At 35.5% G+C, this 19,362-nt stretch overlaps 1 protein-coding gene across 2 annotated transcripts in view; it reads left to right on the top strand.

Moving 5' to 3' along the window:
• FAM126A (family with sequence similarity 126, member A) overlaps positions 1–19,362 on the top strand; it is an 82,758-nt gene that overhangs the window by 23,240 nt on the left and 40,156 nt on the right. The window contains exons 2-7 of one of the 2 annotated variants that reach the window (XM_011973922.1): positions 2,561–2,639; positions 9,906–10,007; positions 15,839–16,018; positions 16,867–16,947; positions 17,474–17,589; positions 17,977–18,072. In XM_011973922.1, coding sequence (XP_011829312.1) covers positions 2,589–2,639; positions 9,906–10,007; positions 15,839–16,018; positions 16,867–16,947; positions 17,474–17,589; positions 17,977–18,072 — 626 coding nt within the window. In that variant the 5' untranslated portion in view covers positions 2,561–2,588. The remainder of the gene's footprint in view (positions 1–2,560; positions 2,640–9,905; positions 10,008–15,838; positions 16,019–16,866; positions 16,948–17,473; positions 17,590–17,976; positions 18,073–19,362) is intronic. The other variant, XM_011973923.1, reaches the window with a different exon arrangement.

Here is a 19,362-nt window from a genome sequence, read left to right as displayed (position 1 = left end):
GTGTGTATGTGTGTGTGTCTGTATGCTGTATTTCACTGTGGGTTTTAACTGACGTTTCCCTGATGACTAACAAAGTTGAGCACGTTTCATGTGCTAAGTTTCCATTTGAATAAATGATGGTCTTGTTTTTCCTATAGGATTGTCTACCTTTTTCTTAATAATTTATGAGTTCTTTATATATTCTGGATATGAAACTTCTGTCATATATATGAATTGCAGATATCATCTGCCACTCTATGGCTTTGCCTTTTCATTCTCTTAGTGGTGTCTTTTGGGGAGTAGAAATTCTTACTTTCAAGGAAGTCTGGTTTATCCTTTTTTTCCTCCTCGTGGTTAGTGCTTTTGTGCCTCTTGTTTAAGAAACCTTTGCCTAGCCTAAGATTATGAAAGTACTCTCTTGCGTTTTCTTCTAGAAGCCTTATGGTTTACTCTTCACAATTAGATCTATGATCCAACTGAAACTGTTTTTTTGTTTTTGCATGCAGCATGATCTCTGGGGTCATGGTTCTTTTTGTCCTCCCCTTGTAGCTATCCAAATAACTTAGCCCCATTTATTATAAGGATCATCCTTTCCTCACTGAATTTCAGTGTTATTTTTGTCATAAATCAGGTGACCATGTATGTGTGGGTCTATTTCTGGCCACTCTATTCTGTTCCATTGGTTGATTTCTATCCTTCCGACAGTGCCACCACTGGCTTAATTACCATAGTTTTTGGTAAGTTTTATACTGAGCTTTGCTATCGGAAGTCCAGGTCCCACAGCGCTGTTGTTCTTCAAGACAGCCCTTGACTGTTCTTGGTTCCTTGTGTATTTCTCTTGATTTCTTTTAATTTAAAAAAAGTTAACCTTAATTTTAATTGGAGAGTTATTGTGAATTTTTGTAAAAATTTTACCTCCCCAGTTCTATGTAACTTGATGTAGTGTGGTTCCATTTGTGATAACTTTCTGTCCTAATTTATTAAACAATGTAATTCATACAAAAGAAAATTTTTGTGCATTTATATTGGTTTTGTTTTACAAATATACATAACAACATGAAACAACGTAGATACAGGCAGACAGAAAATAAGAGTAAGACAAAGAGACTCAGTTATGAAACTCACAGTATTCATAATATAAAAACAAACAAGTTACTCCAAAGGAGAGGTTTTCCTGGTACTGCAAACTTAAGATGTGAATTTTCTAGACTCTGTTGGCTTTTAAGGAGGATAAATGTGATCTAGCAGTGCTTTGGTAACATTTTGGACATAATTTCAAAGCCCAGTTTCTCCAAACAGACAGTTCTATAAAATCAATAATACACCACATGTATGTGGTTTTCTGTTAGTCTGACTTGATCCAAGGAGGAATATTTTTTATTTTAACAATAAAATTCATATTACTCAAGTAATCTTTTACGAATGAATGAATGACCAAAAAAATGTTTTAATCATGTATTTTATGAGAATTAGACATCAGGAACCTTAGAATGTATTCTTTGACTAGAACCTGTGTTGTTCATTAAGGCATATCTGGATACTTTGATAGACAGTTGAGCAGAGTTTATAAGAATTAATAATAATAATATTGCATAGTAATAATACTTTGTTGCCAGAAATGGAAATAACTGCTTTTATTTGCATTTTAACATGTACTCCTCACAATAACTCCTTGCAAATAGGTACTATCGTTATCCCTATTTTGCAGATTAAAAAAAAGTAAGGCAAATATCTTGCCCAAGGTAGTACTGCAAGTAAGTAATAGAATCAGAATTCATTTCTGGCTACTCTGCCTGAGTTTCTACTACGTTATAATGCTGATAAAAATTAAGTAGCTTAATGAAGGATTTGTGACTGAATTTGGAAGTTAGGAAATTCAGATAGAGCTCAACTTTTCCATCAGGAAATAGTTTCCAAGTGTACTCCCATACAAATGGATGGGTAAAGACAAATACATTGTATTTTGACATTTTGCTTGAGATAAAACTGTTCTGCATTTCCTTTAGCTTGTTTCTTTAAATTTATACTTAAGTAAATCCCAATCTTCTGAATAACTATTGTCAAATATGGTCATTTTGAATATTGTCACTTTTACTTTTTAAAAAACAAGTATTACACTTTCATGAAACCAAATGGCTTGCCTAGTTACTGTTGTAAAGAACTGAAATATAAGCAAATTAAATTACTTTAATGCTTTCTATAAAGTCAATTTTGGATGCATGTCTTCTTATATTTCCACGATTTTGAAATATTTTCTGCCTTTTTTTTAAGTTCAATGATCTTTTTGAAATTATTTTATTGAAACTAGAGAAAAATGTCCAGTATGTTTTGCAGCTGGCATTCCTGAAAACCAAATGAAAATTGCAGAGCCAATTTCATCATATTATGATATTTATGCTTTTGTCAGAATTCTTGCATTTTAAGGCTTGTTTGTGCACATTGGTTTTGAAATGAATTTAGTAATTTATGTTTGAAACTCATTTCACAAACATGAAGTAACAACTTTATAGGATTATCTCTATTCATAGTAATCTGACTAAATATATTCAAAACATTAACATTTTTCTATGTTAATTTTCAGGTTGAAGGTTTAGAACAGATGTGGAAAAATGTTTACTTCAGAGAAAGGGGTTGTGGAGGAATGGTTGTCAGAGTTTAAGGTAATATTTACTGTTCTACTATAGTAATTATAGTCCAAAGAAGTTTTGTCTGGGGTTTAAATTCCAGTGATTTTTTTGTATTTTATATGACTGAAGGGTTAAATATCTGTGGAAGAAGTATTTTCTATCAAATCTCAATAGAGAGTTATTTACACATAGTAATCTTTTCTAGGAAATTGATTCCTTTTTTCTCCCAAGTGGTTCAAAGAGTTTATTCGTTTGTTTATTTTCTTTCTTTCATGGCAATACCACAAATAATTAAAGTCTCTGAATGTTGATGTCATTCTCCAACGACCATCAATGATTCATTGTCAAAATGTTTCTTGCAGTTTGGAGGGCAGTGGAACTGGGCATGACCAACAATGAGGGAAGATATTTGCTCAACTTTATATCAGTGGATCTTTCTCTAGCTGGCTAACCCAGTGGCTATATAAGGGGTGTATAACCTTTGATTAGTTAATGAAGAAAATAAAACTTATATTTTCTTGTCTCATGAATTTTCTCTAGGATAGCTAAAATGGTGTTTCTTTAATCAGCTAATTACTTTTCTCTGTCCTTATATGACACATAATTATGTGTACTTGCATGATCATGAACCACAGGAATGAAGAGTTTGGGCTGCAACTGTCACTTTGATTTTGTCCAGCCCAGTCAGCCCAAGACCTATAAGGACAAAGTTACAGACTGACAAAGTCAGGCTTATTGACTTGTTGCATTGAGAGAGATTGCCCAACAGATACCATGGGACCATCTCACCAAACCAAAGAAAAGATAAAGTTATAATAATTTGGAGGAAGGGTAGAGTTTAGGTAAAATTTAAATGGAACAGTATTCTGGTAGGCTCAAAACAAAGCAGGGCTGTTTATAATGGGGTGAACATCTGGTCTGGCCTTCAAAGTAGACCCAGGATCTTGTTGTCTTGAAAACTACAAAGTTAACGTAGATTTGAAATGTTATGTTCAGAAACTCTGTATTTATATCTTTGTACCTGGGTTGAAAATCAAGGCTGCTTCTCTATGTCAAAGTGACTTAGATGCTCTAGGCAAGAGTGGGATGTTTTGTTCTTACTGATACATGTTCAACAACAAACTTTTTTATAATCTGTGATTTTAGGCAACAAGTCATCTTAGTAAGAATTTAGTAGTCACTCAAGGAGATTGTTATGACATTTTTCAGTTGCAGTGTGTATTTAGGAAAAGCACCATTTCCTGTTAATTTTACAGCTGGCCTTATCTGTCTCTGTTAGCTAATCCTGATGAATTGCTGGGCAGACTTTTACTGTCTGAGCTTTTGTAGCCATGAATTGAGCATCCTTCTATGGATTCCCTAAGTCATCATGAAGTGACATAGAATGTTACAGAAGTGCTTTCTACATATTTTAATAACTTGTGGCCAGATGTGGTGGCTCATGCCTGTAATACTAGCACTTGAGAGGCGGAGATGGAAGGATTGCTTAAGGCCAGGAGTTTAAGACCAGCCTAGGCACCAGGCGCGGTGGCTCACGCCTGTAATCCCAGCACTTTGGGAGGCCGAAGCGGGCGGATCACGAGGTCAGGAGATCGAGACCATCCTGGCTAACATGGTGAAACCCTGTCTCTACTAAAAATACAAAAAATTAGCCTGGCGTGGTGGCGGACACCTGTAGTCCCAGCTACTCAGGAGGCTGAGGCAGGAGAATAGCATGAACCCAGGATGCAGAGCTTGCAGTGAGCCGAGATTACGCCATTGCACTCCAGCCTGGGTGACAGAGTGAGACTCTGCCTCAAAAAAAGAAAAAGAAAAGACCAGCCTAGACAACATAGCAAGACCTCCTCTCTACAAAAAAAAAAAAAAAAAATTAGCTGGGCTTGTTGGTGCATGCCTGCAGCCCCGGCTACTTGGGAGGCTGAGATGGGAGGATCACTTGAGCCCAGGAATTCAAAGATGCAGTGAGCTATGATAGCACCACTACTGTCCAGTCTAGTGACAGAGGGAGACTTTTGTCTCTAAAAGAAAAACAAAAAACGAAACAAAAAAACTTTGATTAATCTTGTGTGTGTGTGTGTGTGTGTGTGTGTGTGTGTGTTTCCTGCTTGTGTTATCTTTGTGTTTAACATAGTCTCTTATCATGGCTTTTTTTTTTTTGGCAGATTGATGGAAATTGTCAAGTTTAACAGTTGAATGCTATTTCTTCTAGGGCGTTCTTATGTTTCATGATGAAGTAAAATATGCAAAAGCAAATATTGCTAGCTATCCATTCTTTAAGATGGAGTTGTGGAAAGAGAGCATGTTAAAGGGTGGGTTGTAGGGGTAGTAGTAAGGCAAATAATGGAAAACCATGACTGATCTCCTTCCCTTCCCATCTGTTCATTTATTCCCTTCCCCTCCTGGTTTGGATATATAGACACCTAGGAAGTGCAGTACCAAGGAGTGAGGGGCAGAGCAGCGGTTATTGGCAGTAGTGTCTGAGGAAGTAGGTGGTTGGGGTGAAGGACTACAGAGGTGGCATGCAGAAGAGTAACCAGAATAGTGACACTGGTAGATTGGTTACATTGAGCAAATAAGTTGATTGAACAAATAAGTAAATACTTTGAAGATAATGGGAGTTAGATTTCTGTCTGTCTAAAAAGGGAATTACAATCATGGAACAGCAAAAGTCAAGAAAGAACTCTAAGGTGTTGTATTGGAATCATTATGAACTCACGGGTTCTAAGTATGCATATGATATATATGTGTGTGTGTGTCTGTACATATATGCATACATTTATTCCCTAGCTTTGTTCACTGGGAGGACCTAGAAACAATGGCACCCCGGTTGCAGTGAGTACACTAAGCACCCAGATCTTGTTTTCCAAATACCATCTTCCGCTACAAGAAACCAGAGTATGCATAAATAGAAAATATTATTTAAGTAGTATTTTATCAATATAACATATTATGTGGCTAGCAATATTTTATTAATATTTTTAATAAATTTAATGCAAGCATAGGGAAACTTTTCCTTTAGGAGGAGGGAGTGAAATCATGGCCTACAAGAAATAAAATGTAGTTTAAGAAGTTTCTTCTGCCCAACCCCAAGATTAACTTTACCCAATTTTGAATCAATTTGATACTCAAATGTTTTAAATTATTTTCAAATCTGTATTATAGCCAGTTCAAGGAAGGATATTTCCCATTCCTTGGTTAGTTTGGTAGGCATTCCTGATAATTATTTGGAGTGTTATTCTAAATTGGGTTAATGTGTGTTGAATTCAGCTCTATGTTTGACAAAGAGAAGAAGGTTATCAGGCAAAATCAGCAGCATACCAGAGGTAATAGAATATAGAAAAGTGCTTGGGAACATGTCTGCTAAGTACTTCTAAAATTAGAGTAACATATCTTTTGAAATCTCTGATGTTAAATACACATTTTTGTTAAAATATTTAAGAAAGGTTTTGGTTACATACATATTTCTAGAAAAGCTTCTGCTTGGTTGTTTGATTTAATAACCATGATGCTCATAAGGCCATGATGCTAATAAGGCCACTTACTCATGATTGAGTAAGTAAACTGAAAGTCAGAAACCCTTTGACTTAATTCTAATTCTCCCCTAGGCTGGTTTTATGATGTTGGGCATAACTTCTCTGGGTCTCATATTTTCATCAGAAAAGTTAAAGTACTGTAAGTGGCTTATGAAGATGATTTTTAGCTCTACACTGGTCCACGGTCAGTCTGAACTCCTAACCTCACCCAACATCTCTCAAATGTGTAGAGATGACACAATTTGCTTTGTACAAATACTTTATTTAAAATTTTTGAAATTGAAAATTTGGTAAAATTATTCAGTGTCTGTTCTAGCTATGGACTCTCATTAGTATTTTCTTTTTTTAAAATTTGAGACAGGGTCTCACACTGTCACCCAAGCTGGAGTTCAGTGGCACAATCTTGGCTCACTGCAACGTGTACCTCCTGGGTTCAAGTGATTCTCATGCCTCAGCCTTCTGAGTGGCTGGGATTACAGGTGTGCACCACCATGCCCAGCTAATTTTTGTATTTTTAGTAGAGATGGGGTCTTGCCATGTTAGTGAGGCTGGTCTCGAACTCCTGGCCTCAAGTGATCTGCTTGCCTTGGCCTCCCAAAAGTGTTAGGATTACAGGTGTGAGCCACTGTGCTTGTCCTATTTTCTTTATATACCAACTAAATGATTAGTTTAGGACTTCATTATTTTAAGATTTCATGAATAGTTCAAGCTCTATCTTTTCAAAGATTTATTTATAAAATATTACCTTTCAGATTGTGTTATTTTTGTTACTGCTGTGTGGTAGATTTATCTAGCAGATTTCTGGACTCCTAATTTTTTAAAATTTTCTGATAGTTGCTGAATCTCAATATGTGACTCAAAATCAAATCTTATGTGTGATGTCGTTGAACAGGATTGTTTTAATTACTGGTTCTTCACCCATCTGTCCATCTTGATTAATTCTCTGCTACTCAACCCATATCACCTCCTCACATTTTTGAAAAACCATCTGTCAAATGATACTTTAGTATGAGGCATCTGTCTTCAAATTTTTTTTTTTTTTTTTTCGAGACAGAGTCTCGCTCCGTTGCCCAGGCTGGAGTGTAGTGGCACGATCTTGGTTCACTGCAACCTCTGCCTCCCGGGTTCAAGCGATTCTCTTGCCTCAGCCTCCCTAGTAGCTGGGACTATAGGCGCATGGCACCACATACCTGGCTAATTTTCATAGTTTTACTAAAGATGGGGTCCCACCTGCCTCAGCCTCCCAAAGTGCTGGGATTGCAGGTGTGAGCTATCACACCCGATGTCAAATTTTGCCAAGAATAATATACCAACATAATTTTCCATTAGGTACTTTTCAACTCCAGTTATGCCTTCTGAAATGTGAGAAAGCTAAGCTGGTATTTAAGAAGGTCAGTACCTTTGAACTAGTACAGTGCATGAAAATTTAAATGTTTTTGCTATAATAGTATTTAAATTCATTTGGCTCTTTTAGATCTTGTTTTTTAAAGCACCATTTATGAACACAACAGTTACATTTTCTCCCTCTCTACAGACAAAATTAACTTTTCCCACATTCATTAAATGAAATGTCAGAATTGTGAATAAAAGGTATTATTACTGCACTAATTTTTAAGATACCCTTCCTTTCATTTATCAGTGGTAACCTGGGTCCATGGTATTTTCTAGAGCTTGTCTTTTCAGAAAACAGCTGTCTTTTTGCCTTTGGGTGTTTCACAGAAAATATTTTACCTTGTGACAGTCAGCTAGTATATAAGCTGAACATTGTAATTCATGTTTTTAATGAATGATCTAGTTTTAGCCTAGATCATATATATATGTATATATAATAATAATCTTTCTATTCACTAATAATTTTTCTAAAGATTTGTATTTTGATTCATTTACTCTTTAGTTTTATAGTTAGACATATATATTAGACATGTATACTTAGTTACATAAGTTAGACATCAATGTGTTTTAAATATATTTAATGCATTTTATACATAATTTAGATTTATTTTTATTCAGAGGATTAGGAATCTGCTGTTTATTTGACTGTTACTCCCTTTTATATAAATTTCCCAAGTATTAGGTTACACTTGATCAAATGACGGAAATGGAATGTTGCCTGGAGATCTTTTGTGTCATGCTTTTGAAATATTGAAGAATGCCTTAATCTCTTCTTTATGTAAGCAGTTGCAGTAAAACCTTTTTTTCCCCACTCTGGAGAATTGTGAAAGGTTTCCAAATAGTCCACATTTGCTTACCCTTCTGGTAAATAAAACTCTTATTAAATTAAAAAAAAAGTCTATTCACTTATGTATCCTAAGGTGAAATGTGACCCACTTTTAAAGAATCTACCAAAGTATAAACAATGGCAATTTTTATTTCTTATTTTGTTTATCTTTAATATGTTCCCTCAGCAAAGATTTGTGTATGAGGCCTTGTGGTGAGTGCTGTGCATGGAGAGATGATAAGACAGTTCTTGCCCTCAAGGAGCTCACAGTAAAGTGAAAATGAATCAAATGTCTTTATTGTAAAAATTTATGCTGTTTAATTTATGCACACATTCACCTATACGCTAATCATAACCCATATTAAATTTTGAAATACTAGGATATGAGACATATAAGGAATAATGTATATTTTAGAGTGAGTTAGGAATATCCTGAGACATGGTATCTACTTCAGGATTGACATTGATTGACTGAAGGAAGTAATTTGGGTGAGATAGAATAATGACTTAGGAGACAGATATCGCTGTCTGTCACAGATATCTGAGGAGGGGGTGTACTCCAGAAGGAAAGGTTTTTATCATTATGATAATGAAATGTTCTTGTTTTCAGATTTCCCTACACTTTTATTCAAAATCATCTGACTTACTACTGGAGTTTTATTTCTTCCCATTCTTCTCTGGTCATGGTGTTCGTTCTGAATAGGTGGTGCTGGCAAGCTGTGACTCGTTGTCCACATTTTAAATGGCATTAGGAAAATTAGTTTGTTGGTAGTGTGGATATCTTTTTCTCTAGCTCTGAAAGTTCTAAATTTTCCCCTCAGTTGGTAAAGTAGAACAGCCTTCCCATGCTTAACAGTCACAGTATGTAACCCTGGAGTTAATTTGACCCTGTCTCATTCTGTTGCCCAGGCTGGAGTGCAGTGCCGGAATCATGGCTTGCTGTAGCCTTGACCTCCCAGGCTCAAGCCATCCTCCCACCTTAGCTTCTCGAGTAGCCAGGACTACAGGCATGTGCCACCATGCCCAGCTAATTTTGTTTATTTTTTGTAGAGATGAGGTCTCACTATATTGCCCAGGCTGGTCTTGAACTCCTGGGGTCAAGCAATCCTCCTGCCTCAGCCTCCCAAAGTGCTAAGATTACAGGCATGAGGCACTGCGCCTGGCCTATATTCTTATCTCTAATCCCAAACTGTGATCGAAGATGAAGTGTTGATGTTAGTTTATGTCCTTGTTGATAAGAGGATAAAATATATTTTTTGTTTTATTTTGAAGTTTTGTTGAGATATAATTAATATAACATAAAATTTACTAATTTAAGGTAAACATGTTTACCTTGCCTTGGTTTTTGATATATTCACAGTGCTGTACAACCAATGCCAGCATCTAATTTCAGCACATTTCCATCACCCCAAAAATAAACTTCATACCTGTTGGTCACTCCTAATCTTCCTCTCCCCTCTGCAGTCCTGGCAACAACTAATTTACTTTCTGCATCTATGGATCTGGACATTTCATAAAAATAAAATGTATTTTTTTAAATTTGTTTAGACGTTACCAGAAACATCTTTACCAAATTATGCCACAAATTTGAAAGACAAGAGTTCTTTAGTTTCATCTCTCTATAAAGTTATCCAGGAGCCACAAAGTGAGGTAAGTACTTTTATGGTTTATTGTGCTAGTAGTAGTGACTTGATTGATTTTTAATTTTTCATTGTCAAATCTATATAAAAGGGCAAGAAAATATATATGTTTAAAGAACAATACTGAAATGAACTTTAGTGTACCATTCCCCAAGCCAAGAAATAGAATTTATTACCATATTCCAAAAGCCATCTCTGAACATTTTCTCTCTTTCTCTCTCGCTAAAGGTAGCTTTGAAAAGTTTATGTGACTACATTTCATTTTATTCATTCAGCAAGTATTTGAGTGTCCATTATGAGCCCTTCAACTATGCTAGGCAATGGAGAATCAAATTGAGTAACACATGGTTTTTATCCTGAAAGAGGAAAGTGGGAGAAAATAAGTAAACACATGGTTTCAAGGCAATCCTTAATCCAGTCTACGGATAAGCGCAAGTTTTCCAGGTGGCAAGGTAAAAGAATATTCCATGCAGTGGGGATAGTATACGGAGGCTCAGAAAATGAAAGGCATTTAAAGAATGGCAAATAGTTTAGTCTGGCTATTGCCTTTCCCAGTCTCTCCTCTTGCCCCCACTACCACCCTTTCCTTTTTCTGATGGCTAATTTAGATTTTTTTTTTTTTTTTTTTTGAGACAAGGTCTCACTTTATTTCCCAGGCTGGAGTGCAGTGGTGTGATCATGGCTCACTGCAGCCTTGACCTCCCAGGTTCAAGCGATCCTCCCACCTCAGCACCCCCGTACCTGGGACTTCAGTCATGCACCATCACACCTGGCCAATTTTTGTATTTTTGGTAGAGATGGGATTGCACCATGTTGTCCAGGCTGGTCTCGAACTCCTGGGCTCAAGCAATCTATCCACCTCAGCCTCCCAAAGTGCTGGGATTCCAGGCATGAGGCACTGCACCCCACTAGCTGCCCATTTAGTTTGAAGGTAATAAAATAATCTATACTCCAGATTCTGGTGCTTGTAAATCCTACTATTCATAGTAGAAATAGAAAGAAATTGGAGATAGGATGAAAAATAAAAAGGTACGGCTTTTGGAAAAAGTGAATAGACTTAACACAGTAGTTAACAAGAGAGGGTAAGGCTGTGATAGGAGCTGAAGCTAGAAAGCTAGGTTTAGGACGTAACCGTGGTGGGTGTCAAATTCCATCTTAAGCAGTTTAGACTCTCTCTGCACTGAGGGGTTAGGAAGGTGGCTATGTGGAGGATAGATTGGCAAATGAAAAAATGGGGAACACAAGAAGACTAGGAAGCTATGACAGTAGACTAGGAGGGAGCTGTTGAGAACCTAAACTTGAGCAGTGTCAGGGGGAGTGGAAAGAGGTATGGTAGAAGAGAGGGATCTGAAGTACATAATTCCTTTTGTACTTGAGTTTGATGGATGGCATGATAGACTCTAACAGCAGATTCAGTGGTAAAGTAACATATCCTGGAGTCCAGTCCAATATGGATCTACGTATCTCTGGGATTAAACTACCAAAATTGAGGGAGGATCTTCTTTTGAGTAGTTAACCTCTTTTGGAGGGGGTGTCGAATAGCCCACTCCTACTGGTTATACTGTAATGCATATCGTGAATTTTAGGTGCTGAAGGGATTAGGGAGTATATATTGACAAGCCAAAAAACTTTAACTGGAATAACTGAATTGAACAATCATATTTGTCTTGTCTCTTCCTTCTCCCCAAAACTTCTTAACTTGTATAGAATGCACAGGTAGGCTGTTTTCTTGAAGGGTTTTACTTTTTAAATATTGAGTGAAAGCTGTTTTAAAATTTTGCATGTTTGGTTTAGAATTATTTCACAAAATAGGGTAAGTATAGCCATGTGCTTTATGTTTTTTAACAAATTAAATCTTGATGCCCATGTGTTATTTATTATTTTGAGAAGCTTAAAAATTATTCCTCTGATGAAGTATGTTTTAACTAGGCTACTTTGGAAAGAGTTTGTAGGATAAATTTATGATTGGCTAGATTAGTTTATAGCATTCCTTTTATTCAGATAATGCTAGTGAATATAGCTCTGATGGTTCAGAGCAATGTTTCTGAAACTACTAGTGATGACGGACCAGTTTTTTAAAAAAATTGTAATCTGTCACAGACAAATATGTGTATCTAAAGTACGTGACTAACATGCAACTCACACCACAGTGTGAGGCACCACACAAATTTGATATTCCATAACTGATGTATACTCTGATAAATCTGATGGCTCACTTGGATGTTGCAACAATATTAAGTTGCTATAAAAGTTTCTAAATGTTTCCTCTCGATTTCTATGTTTATATTGTTGGAGACTGGTAACAGTTTGTGGATGATCCTCGGGACCATACTTTCCGAAGCACTGGTTCTGGTCTTGCATGTTAGTTTGTTTTGTGCTTTTATTCTGGTTCATGTGGTAAAGACAGTGTGTATTCTGTATTCTTAAAAAAAACACTCGCTCTTTCAAATATATTTGGAAGTGCTTCTAAAATACAAAAGTGTAATCTACTTTAACATTGTAACCTCCCTTTTGCTGTTTAGAATATTTTGTGTCTTAATTTGAAAATATTCCTAACAAGTTGATATTATTGTTTTCCAGAATTTTTGAAATTTGAGATATTGTTTCTGGTATTATTTGAAGTTCAATGAATTTGGCATTTAAACTTTACTAATAGTACTTTTTCTTTATTCAGTTTTATTCATTTAATAAATATTTATTAAACACATATAATGTATCAGGAACCACTTAGGAATTATGAGAATAAAATAGACTAAATTCTTGATCTTGTAGATTAAAACTTGTTTTCTAGTTAGTGAGATAGACATTAAACAAATAGCTAAACATATAATACTATGTCAGTTAGTGATAAATCTATGAGGATAAATAAAATGAAGGGAAATATATGTTGAGACTGAGGAAGTTGGTGATTGAATCAAGATCCAAACGAATTAGGAGTTGGAGTGGAATCAGGGGCAAGAGCCTTCCAGGAGAATGAACTGTAGATGGAAAGGCCCTGGGATGTGTGATGTGTTCAAGAAACTTCTAAAGAGGCAGTTTATATGGGTACAGTGCAATTTGCTTAAATGGCGCTTTTAGTTGACTATAACTTTGAGACAGGCATATGAGTAGAGGTTAATACTGCTTAAGTCTGTTATGAAATCAGCTGTGTTTTGAAAGACCTACATAAAGTCCCCTTCGAGTTCTAGGAGTCTGGAGTCCAGAGAACAGAGAGGTCCGGTACCAGCAGCTGCTGATTCCTGAATAGTAGTGTTCTCCAACTTTTCCGTATCCTTTTCCTACCCAATGTTCCTCGGTAATTGTTCAGTACAAAAAATATTACAAGATTTTCCTTCTAAATTTACCAAAACTTGACTCTTTTCCTGCTTAGTCATTAAAGAACATTTTCCTTACTTAGTCACTAAAGAGCATTTTTGAGTCATATGCCTATTACCACTAGAAATCTCTGTTATAATACAGACTTCTTACTTATGAATGGATTGTTGTAAAAATCCATTTGCGGCTTAGCTGTCTTAGAACTCAAAATATATTTTACAATGGAGAGATGATACGTGGTGACTAGGTTCTCCTTAAACCCAAAAAAGCCATTTAACACGTATAAGTATATTTGAGGTACAGTCTCTCTTAATAGTACTGTAAAACGTAACCACGATAAATAACACAGTTTCCATGAAAAAAAAAATATTAAAAAATGCAACCCAGACACCAGGAACACAGCAGGTTCTGATGCTCCTTTGCTTGCTTCAAATATAGTCAAATTAGATATGTCAGACAGTGTCCATATTTCCCACACTGTGTATCATTTTATTCTTCCTGACATTTTTCAGGTATGTTAGTAAAGAAGTCAAAATACCTGGCTCCAGGTCTGACCCTTGTAAGCCATGTGATTTTGGTCATAGCAGATAGCCTCTTTGTCTTAGTTTCCTTCTGTGGAAAGTGTGGATAATGATATTTTACCCTACAGTGTTGTGGGAATTTAATGGGTTTATGTATGTGTAAGTACTTCGCAATCTGGGACACACTTCACAGATATTGATATTTATCTGTATTAATTTCAAATGCATAATTTCATCTAATCTTGTGATATATTTCTACCTCCTCTTTGAATCGGTCTTCATTAAGTTATACTTTTGTACGGCAAAAACTCTAAATTTTGGATTTTAAATGGATTGTAAAGCCTTTTGAGTATGTTTTGATTAAAATTATATGTTCATACAAACTGTCTTGAATAAATTTTCAAATAAGATTTCATAATGGCCGGGCGCGGTGGCTCAAGCCTGTAATCCCAGCACTTTGGGAGGCCGAGACGGGCAGATCACGAGGTCAGGAGATCGAGACTCATCCTGGCTAACACGGTAAAACCCCGTCTCTACTAAAAATACAAAATAATTAGCCGGGCCTGGTGGTGGGCGCCTGTGGTCCCAGCTACTCAGGAGGCTGAGGCAGGAGAATGGCGTGAACCCGGGAGGCGGAGCTTGCAGTGAGCTGAGATCCCGCCACTGCACTCCAGCCTGGGCAACAGATCGAGACTCTGTCTCAAAAAAAAAAAAAAAAAAAAGAAAGATTTCATAATTTTGCAATGTTTGTTAGACTATCTCAATTGATTTAGTTTTCTGAGGGACTTAGAGATGAGGGATGTTATGCCACAATTCGAGATTATTGATATGGGTCCACAAAGAAAATTTTTAAAACTCCACCCTGAAAGCTAAAACATCCCTAACCAGTCATTCTTTCTTCCAGCCACCTCTAACCCCCTTCTTTCAAATTCCTGCGCTAAAAACTTCTCTTGCTATCTCTGAATGGGATGACTTTGCCTCCTGCCCCTCTGTTTTTCTGTTGTCTTTCCATGGCCACACTGGACATCTCTTGGCCTCTAAAGACCATTTCAGGAGTGGAAAAAGTATTCCTTGTGGAAGATTAACTGTCAGAAGTTTATTAATTTTTCAATAGGAAAGACTAATTTGACTTAGTCAATGTTTATTGAAGTATAACTTTTGTTATACCTTTTATAAACAATATTGACTTTAATTATATTCAGTTTACATATTTTACTTACTTGAAATCAAAACATCCACTGTAAATTAGTTTCTGTTCATTACCATTATTGGTTGTAGAAAATCTGTTTAGTATATTTATTTAAATTTGTTGCCTTAGTGAAGTGTAGTTCATTGGATATATATATGTAATAAATAGCCTGAGAATTTGCTTGAAAAATCAGTACCTTGTGAACAGTACCTTGTGAATCTTTTAACATATTTGAGTATGACTTGTGTGTGATCATTGTATATGCTTTAAGAGAATACTTACCTGTAAGAGGGTCTTACCTTGCCTATGTGATTTCTTAAAGCCCCTTATAAAGATGCAGTCAGCTCTGTTAACTGGATAATGTTGAGAGTGTGGTGGGAGAGGAAAAGGTTGTGGATGACTCCAAATTATGTTTAAAATAAAATTACAGCAATTTTTAGACTCTCCAGGGCCAATTAGTCATGGTCACAATAGGGATCTAGATCTAGGGGGGTCTGTAGTTATTTAGCCCCCCTACACACCAATCATTGCTGTCAGATGTTGCCTAATTATAAACTCAGGAGGAGGGAGATAGGACAGTAAGTACCCAGGATTCCCATTTCAATTTCTTCAACCCCATAGTCAAACCTTTATATATTGGCATGTGTTTTACCAGGAAGAAAGGATATTTTAGGAAGAAACTCCCTACAACTTAGGTATTTTAAGAATTTAAAAAGACATGATTTTTACCAATCTGAGAAAACCTTTTATACTTCATATAGTAGTTCCATTCAAATACAGTCCAGTTCTTGAATTAACATTTTGTGTTTCTTCCAGTTGCTGGAACCTGTCTGTCACCAGCTCTTTGAATTCTATCGCAGTGGAGAGGAGCAGTTGCTTCAATTTACGCTGCAATTTCTCCCAGAACTAATTTGGTGCTACCTTGCAGTCTCAGCCAGCAGAAATGTGCATAGCAGTGGATGCATTGAAGCTCTTCTTCTAGGGGTTTACAATTTGGTTTGTATTTAATGGAGTTAACAAAATCTTTTTTGAGAAAATCAAATATATAACCTGTGCAACTGCTTATCATTTTAATGAAGCTAGTGTTTGTTTTTTCATATGTCAAATGACTCATAGCCCATTCTTCCAAATATAACTTTCTGGGGGTTGGGAGACATACAAGCATATAGGTAATTATGTAACTATACCTTTATGGATTAATTGAAGGTTGAAAATCGGACCATTTCATTTCTTTTATAGCGATATCTGAAAATATCAGTGTTGCATTTTAAATTTTGTAAACTTAAAGTTCATTGCCTATAAATGATCTGTTTCTGACCTTCACAGAAGGTTTGGGAGAAAAGATTTACTCTAATATTCACCAATTATAGTTCTATAAAATCTAGACTGTCTCCAGAGTGTACAACATTGTTTTAACATATAGCTTGCCTTACTAATAGAGTTTGTATATTAATTAGTATGGTATTCTAGATACTTAAGTTTTGTACCTTTCAAAATGGAAAAGAAATGTGAGGTCATTTTCTTCACATATTTCATATTTAAATGATTACTTCACTTAACAAATATAACTTGTTACATGAGGAAGATCAAGGATTATTAAGACACTATATCTGTATCTCAGCCATCCTGAAAATTATGTTACATATATTTTTTAAGTGGAAGGATGTACAGTTTAACTGCCAGTGTTGATGAATAATAATGGATTATCATGGTTTAAGATTTTAAGTTAAAATTCCTTTCTGTTCAGGTCTTTTTAAAAAAATGTTTTAGACTATTTAAATTTAGTTTGTAAATTTATGTGTAAGAAAGTATGTATTTTAATATATTTTCTTTCACTTCTATAGGAAATAGTTGACAAACAGGGACATAGCAAAGTATTGAGTTTTACAATTCCATCTTTATCCAAACCATCTGTATATCATGAAGTAAGTGACATTTTATCATAACAAGTTTATTGACCCTAAGCTTTGACATTGCCACAAGTTATAATCTAGTTATTTAGGAAAAAAAATTGATCAATTTATTAGTACCTGCAAAAGTATAAATACCCGCAAAGTATTTACTATTTCCAAATTGAGATGAGAAATCAAAATAATTGAACATCAAACTAAAATCTGCTAATAAGAGATCTATTGAAAGTATTCTTTTTGAAATATTTTTCACTCCTCCTGATGGATGGCTACTTGTGTGTGTTGGCGGGGGTAGTGGGGGCAATTGTGTATTTCCCTGGTAGAATTTTTGAAATTAAACTAATTTTTATTTCTCATTTGTGGTTTGTTTTAAAATTAGTTATTAAATCTTTGAGCAAAAAAATTGGTAGGCAGCCTAAATGTGTTTAAGATATATGATGTTCTTCATGGTAGCTATTTTAGTGGTACATATATATTCTAAGTATCACCTTTGCAGTAGAATAGCTTTTTTTTTTTCTTTATTCAAATGTCTTTTCTCTAGCCTTCCAGCATTGGGTCCATGGCTCTGACCGAGAGTGCACTATCCCAGCATGGTTTGTCAAAAGTGGTATACAGTGGACCTCATCCTCAAAGGGAGATGCTGACAGCACAAAATAGGTATACTGTGGGGATAAAAATTCTTATCTTACTCCACTAATTTTTTAAGAATATTATTTCAGTAGATTTATAAATAATGTTTAATGAGTTGTGTGTGACAATTTATTTGAATATTGAGTCATTTTATACAAGAGAAAAATAGATCTAGATTTGTCAGTGTGCCTTGCTTCAGGTGTCAGCTGGAACATTGAATTTTAAAGACAGGTTTCATATGGCTGTTACTTGGAAAGTCTTTTTTTCCTTGTAATTTTTCATTATTGGTGTGCTTATACTGTGCAGGTCTGTTCTGTAACATTATATCTCTCCCCAAGGAGTGCCCTCTCCCCTATTATAGTTGACTTCTTAGAATTCTAAAGATTTGGTAATATTCTTTTTGTTTGTCTTTAGGTTTGAAGTGTTGACATTCCTTTTGTTGTGTTACAATGCTGCCTTAACCTATATGCCCAGTGTTTCTCTTCAGTCACTGTGTCAAATTTGTTCAAGGTAAAGTAAAATTCAAGTGTTTCTAATATTGAAATATATGAATCTATGATTGCTAGTCTGGTACATACCTAAGTTATTTTTGTTTTGTGTAATCATTTGTTTAAAACATTAAATAAGTTAATGTAAAGCTCAACCTACCCAACACATGGAAAGTTCCCTATAATTGATAGTCACAAAAAAACATGTGCAAAGCTCATGTCTGTAATTTCAGCACTTTGATAAGCTGAGGTGGGAGTATCGCATGAGCCCAGGAGTTCAAGACCAGCCTGGGCAACATAGCAAGACCCCTGTCTCTATAAAAAAATTTTTAAAAAAAGATCAGCTGGGCATGGTGGTGCACGCCTGTAGTCCCAGCTACCTGGGAGGCTGAGGTGGGACAGTCACTTGAGCCCAGGAGGTTGAGAATACAGTGAGCTGTGATTGCACCACTGCACTCCAGTCTGGGTGACAGAGCAAGACCCTGTCTCAAAAACAACACAAACAAAAACAACAAAAACAAGAACATGATGAAGAATGTAAAGATGAATAACATTTAAATTGAATATTTAATCAGAAAAGGATTATAGTATATAGCTAAATGATAGAGCTGTTATGATCTTTCAACTTTTGGCATGTGGTTGGCTTCTTTTTGTTTGTATTTATTTATATATTTTTACTGTGCTCTGATTTGGAACTAAGAAATAAGTAAGAGATACTGGTTCTTAAACTTTTCTTGTTAAAAATAAATTGAGTCAAGGAGTTATAAACTAAATTATATCCTTGAGTGTAGTATATTCACATTTAAAAAATCCTGATTTAAAACAGTAGTTAATGATACTATATATGGTATTGGTTGAATGTGACCAGAATATTAACAATGATTTTCTCTAGTTGGTGGAATTGTGGTTTATTTTAATTTTCTCCTTTGTGATTTTTTTTGTGATTTTCTAAATTTTTGGCAATGTCAATGTTCCTTTTTGAGTTAATAGTTGCAGCACACCAACATGGCACATGTATACATATGTAACAAACCTGCACATTGTGCCCATGTACCCTAGAACTTAAAAGTATAATAAAAAAGAAAAAAGAAAAAAAAGCAGAAACAAAAATGACAGATTATTGCCCTCGATAATTCAAGTAAATAAGAGATATTATAGAACTAAGGAACTTGTGGAATAATTTCTATTTGAGGAATTTATTTAGAAAATGCAACTTATGGGCCGGGTGCGGTGGCTCACGCCTGTAATCCCAGCACTTTGGGAGGCCGAGGCGGGCGGATCACGAGGTCAGGAGATCGAGACCATCCTGGCT

Source organism: Mandrillus leucophaeus, unplaced genomic scaffold (genome assembly GCF_000951045.1).
Source record: "Mandrillus leucophaeus isolate KB7577 unplaced genomic scaffold, Mleu.le_1.0 Scaffold140, whole genome shotgun sequence".
Lineage (NCBI taxonomy): Eukaryota > Metazoa > Chordata > Mammalia > Primates > Cercopithecidae > Mandrillus > Mandrillus leucophaeus.
This window is presented reverse-complemented; position numbering and strand designations above follow the sequence as displayed.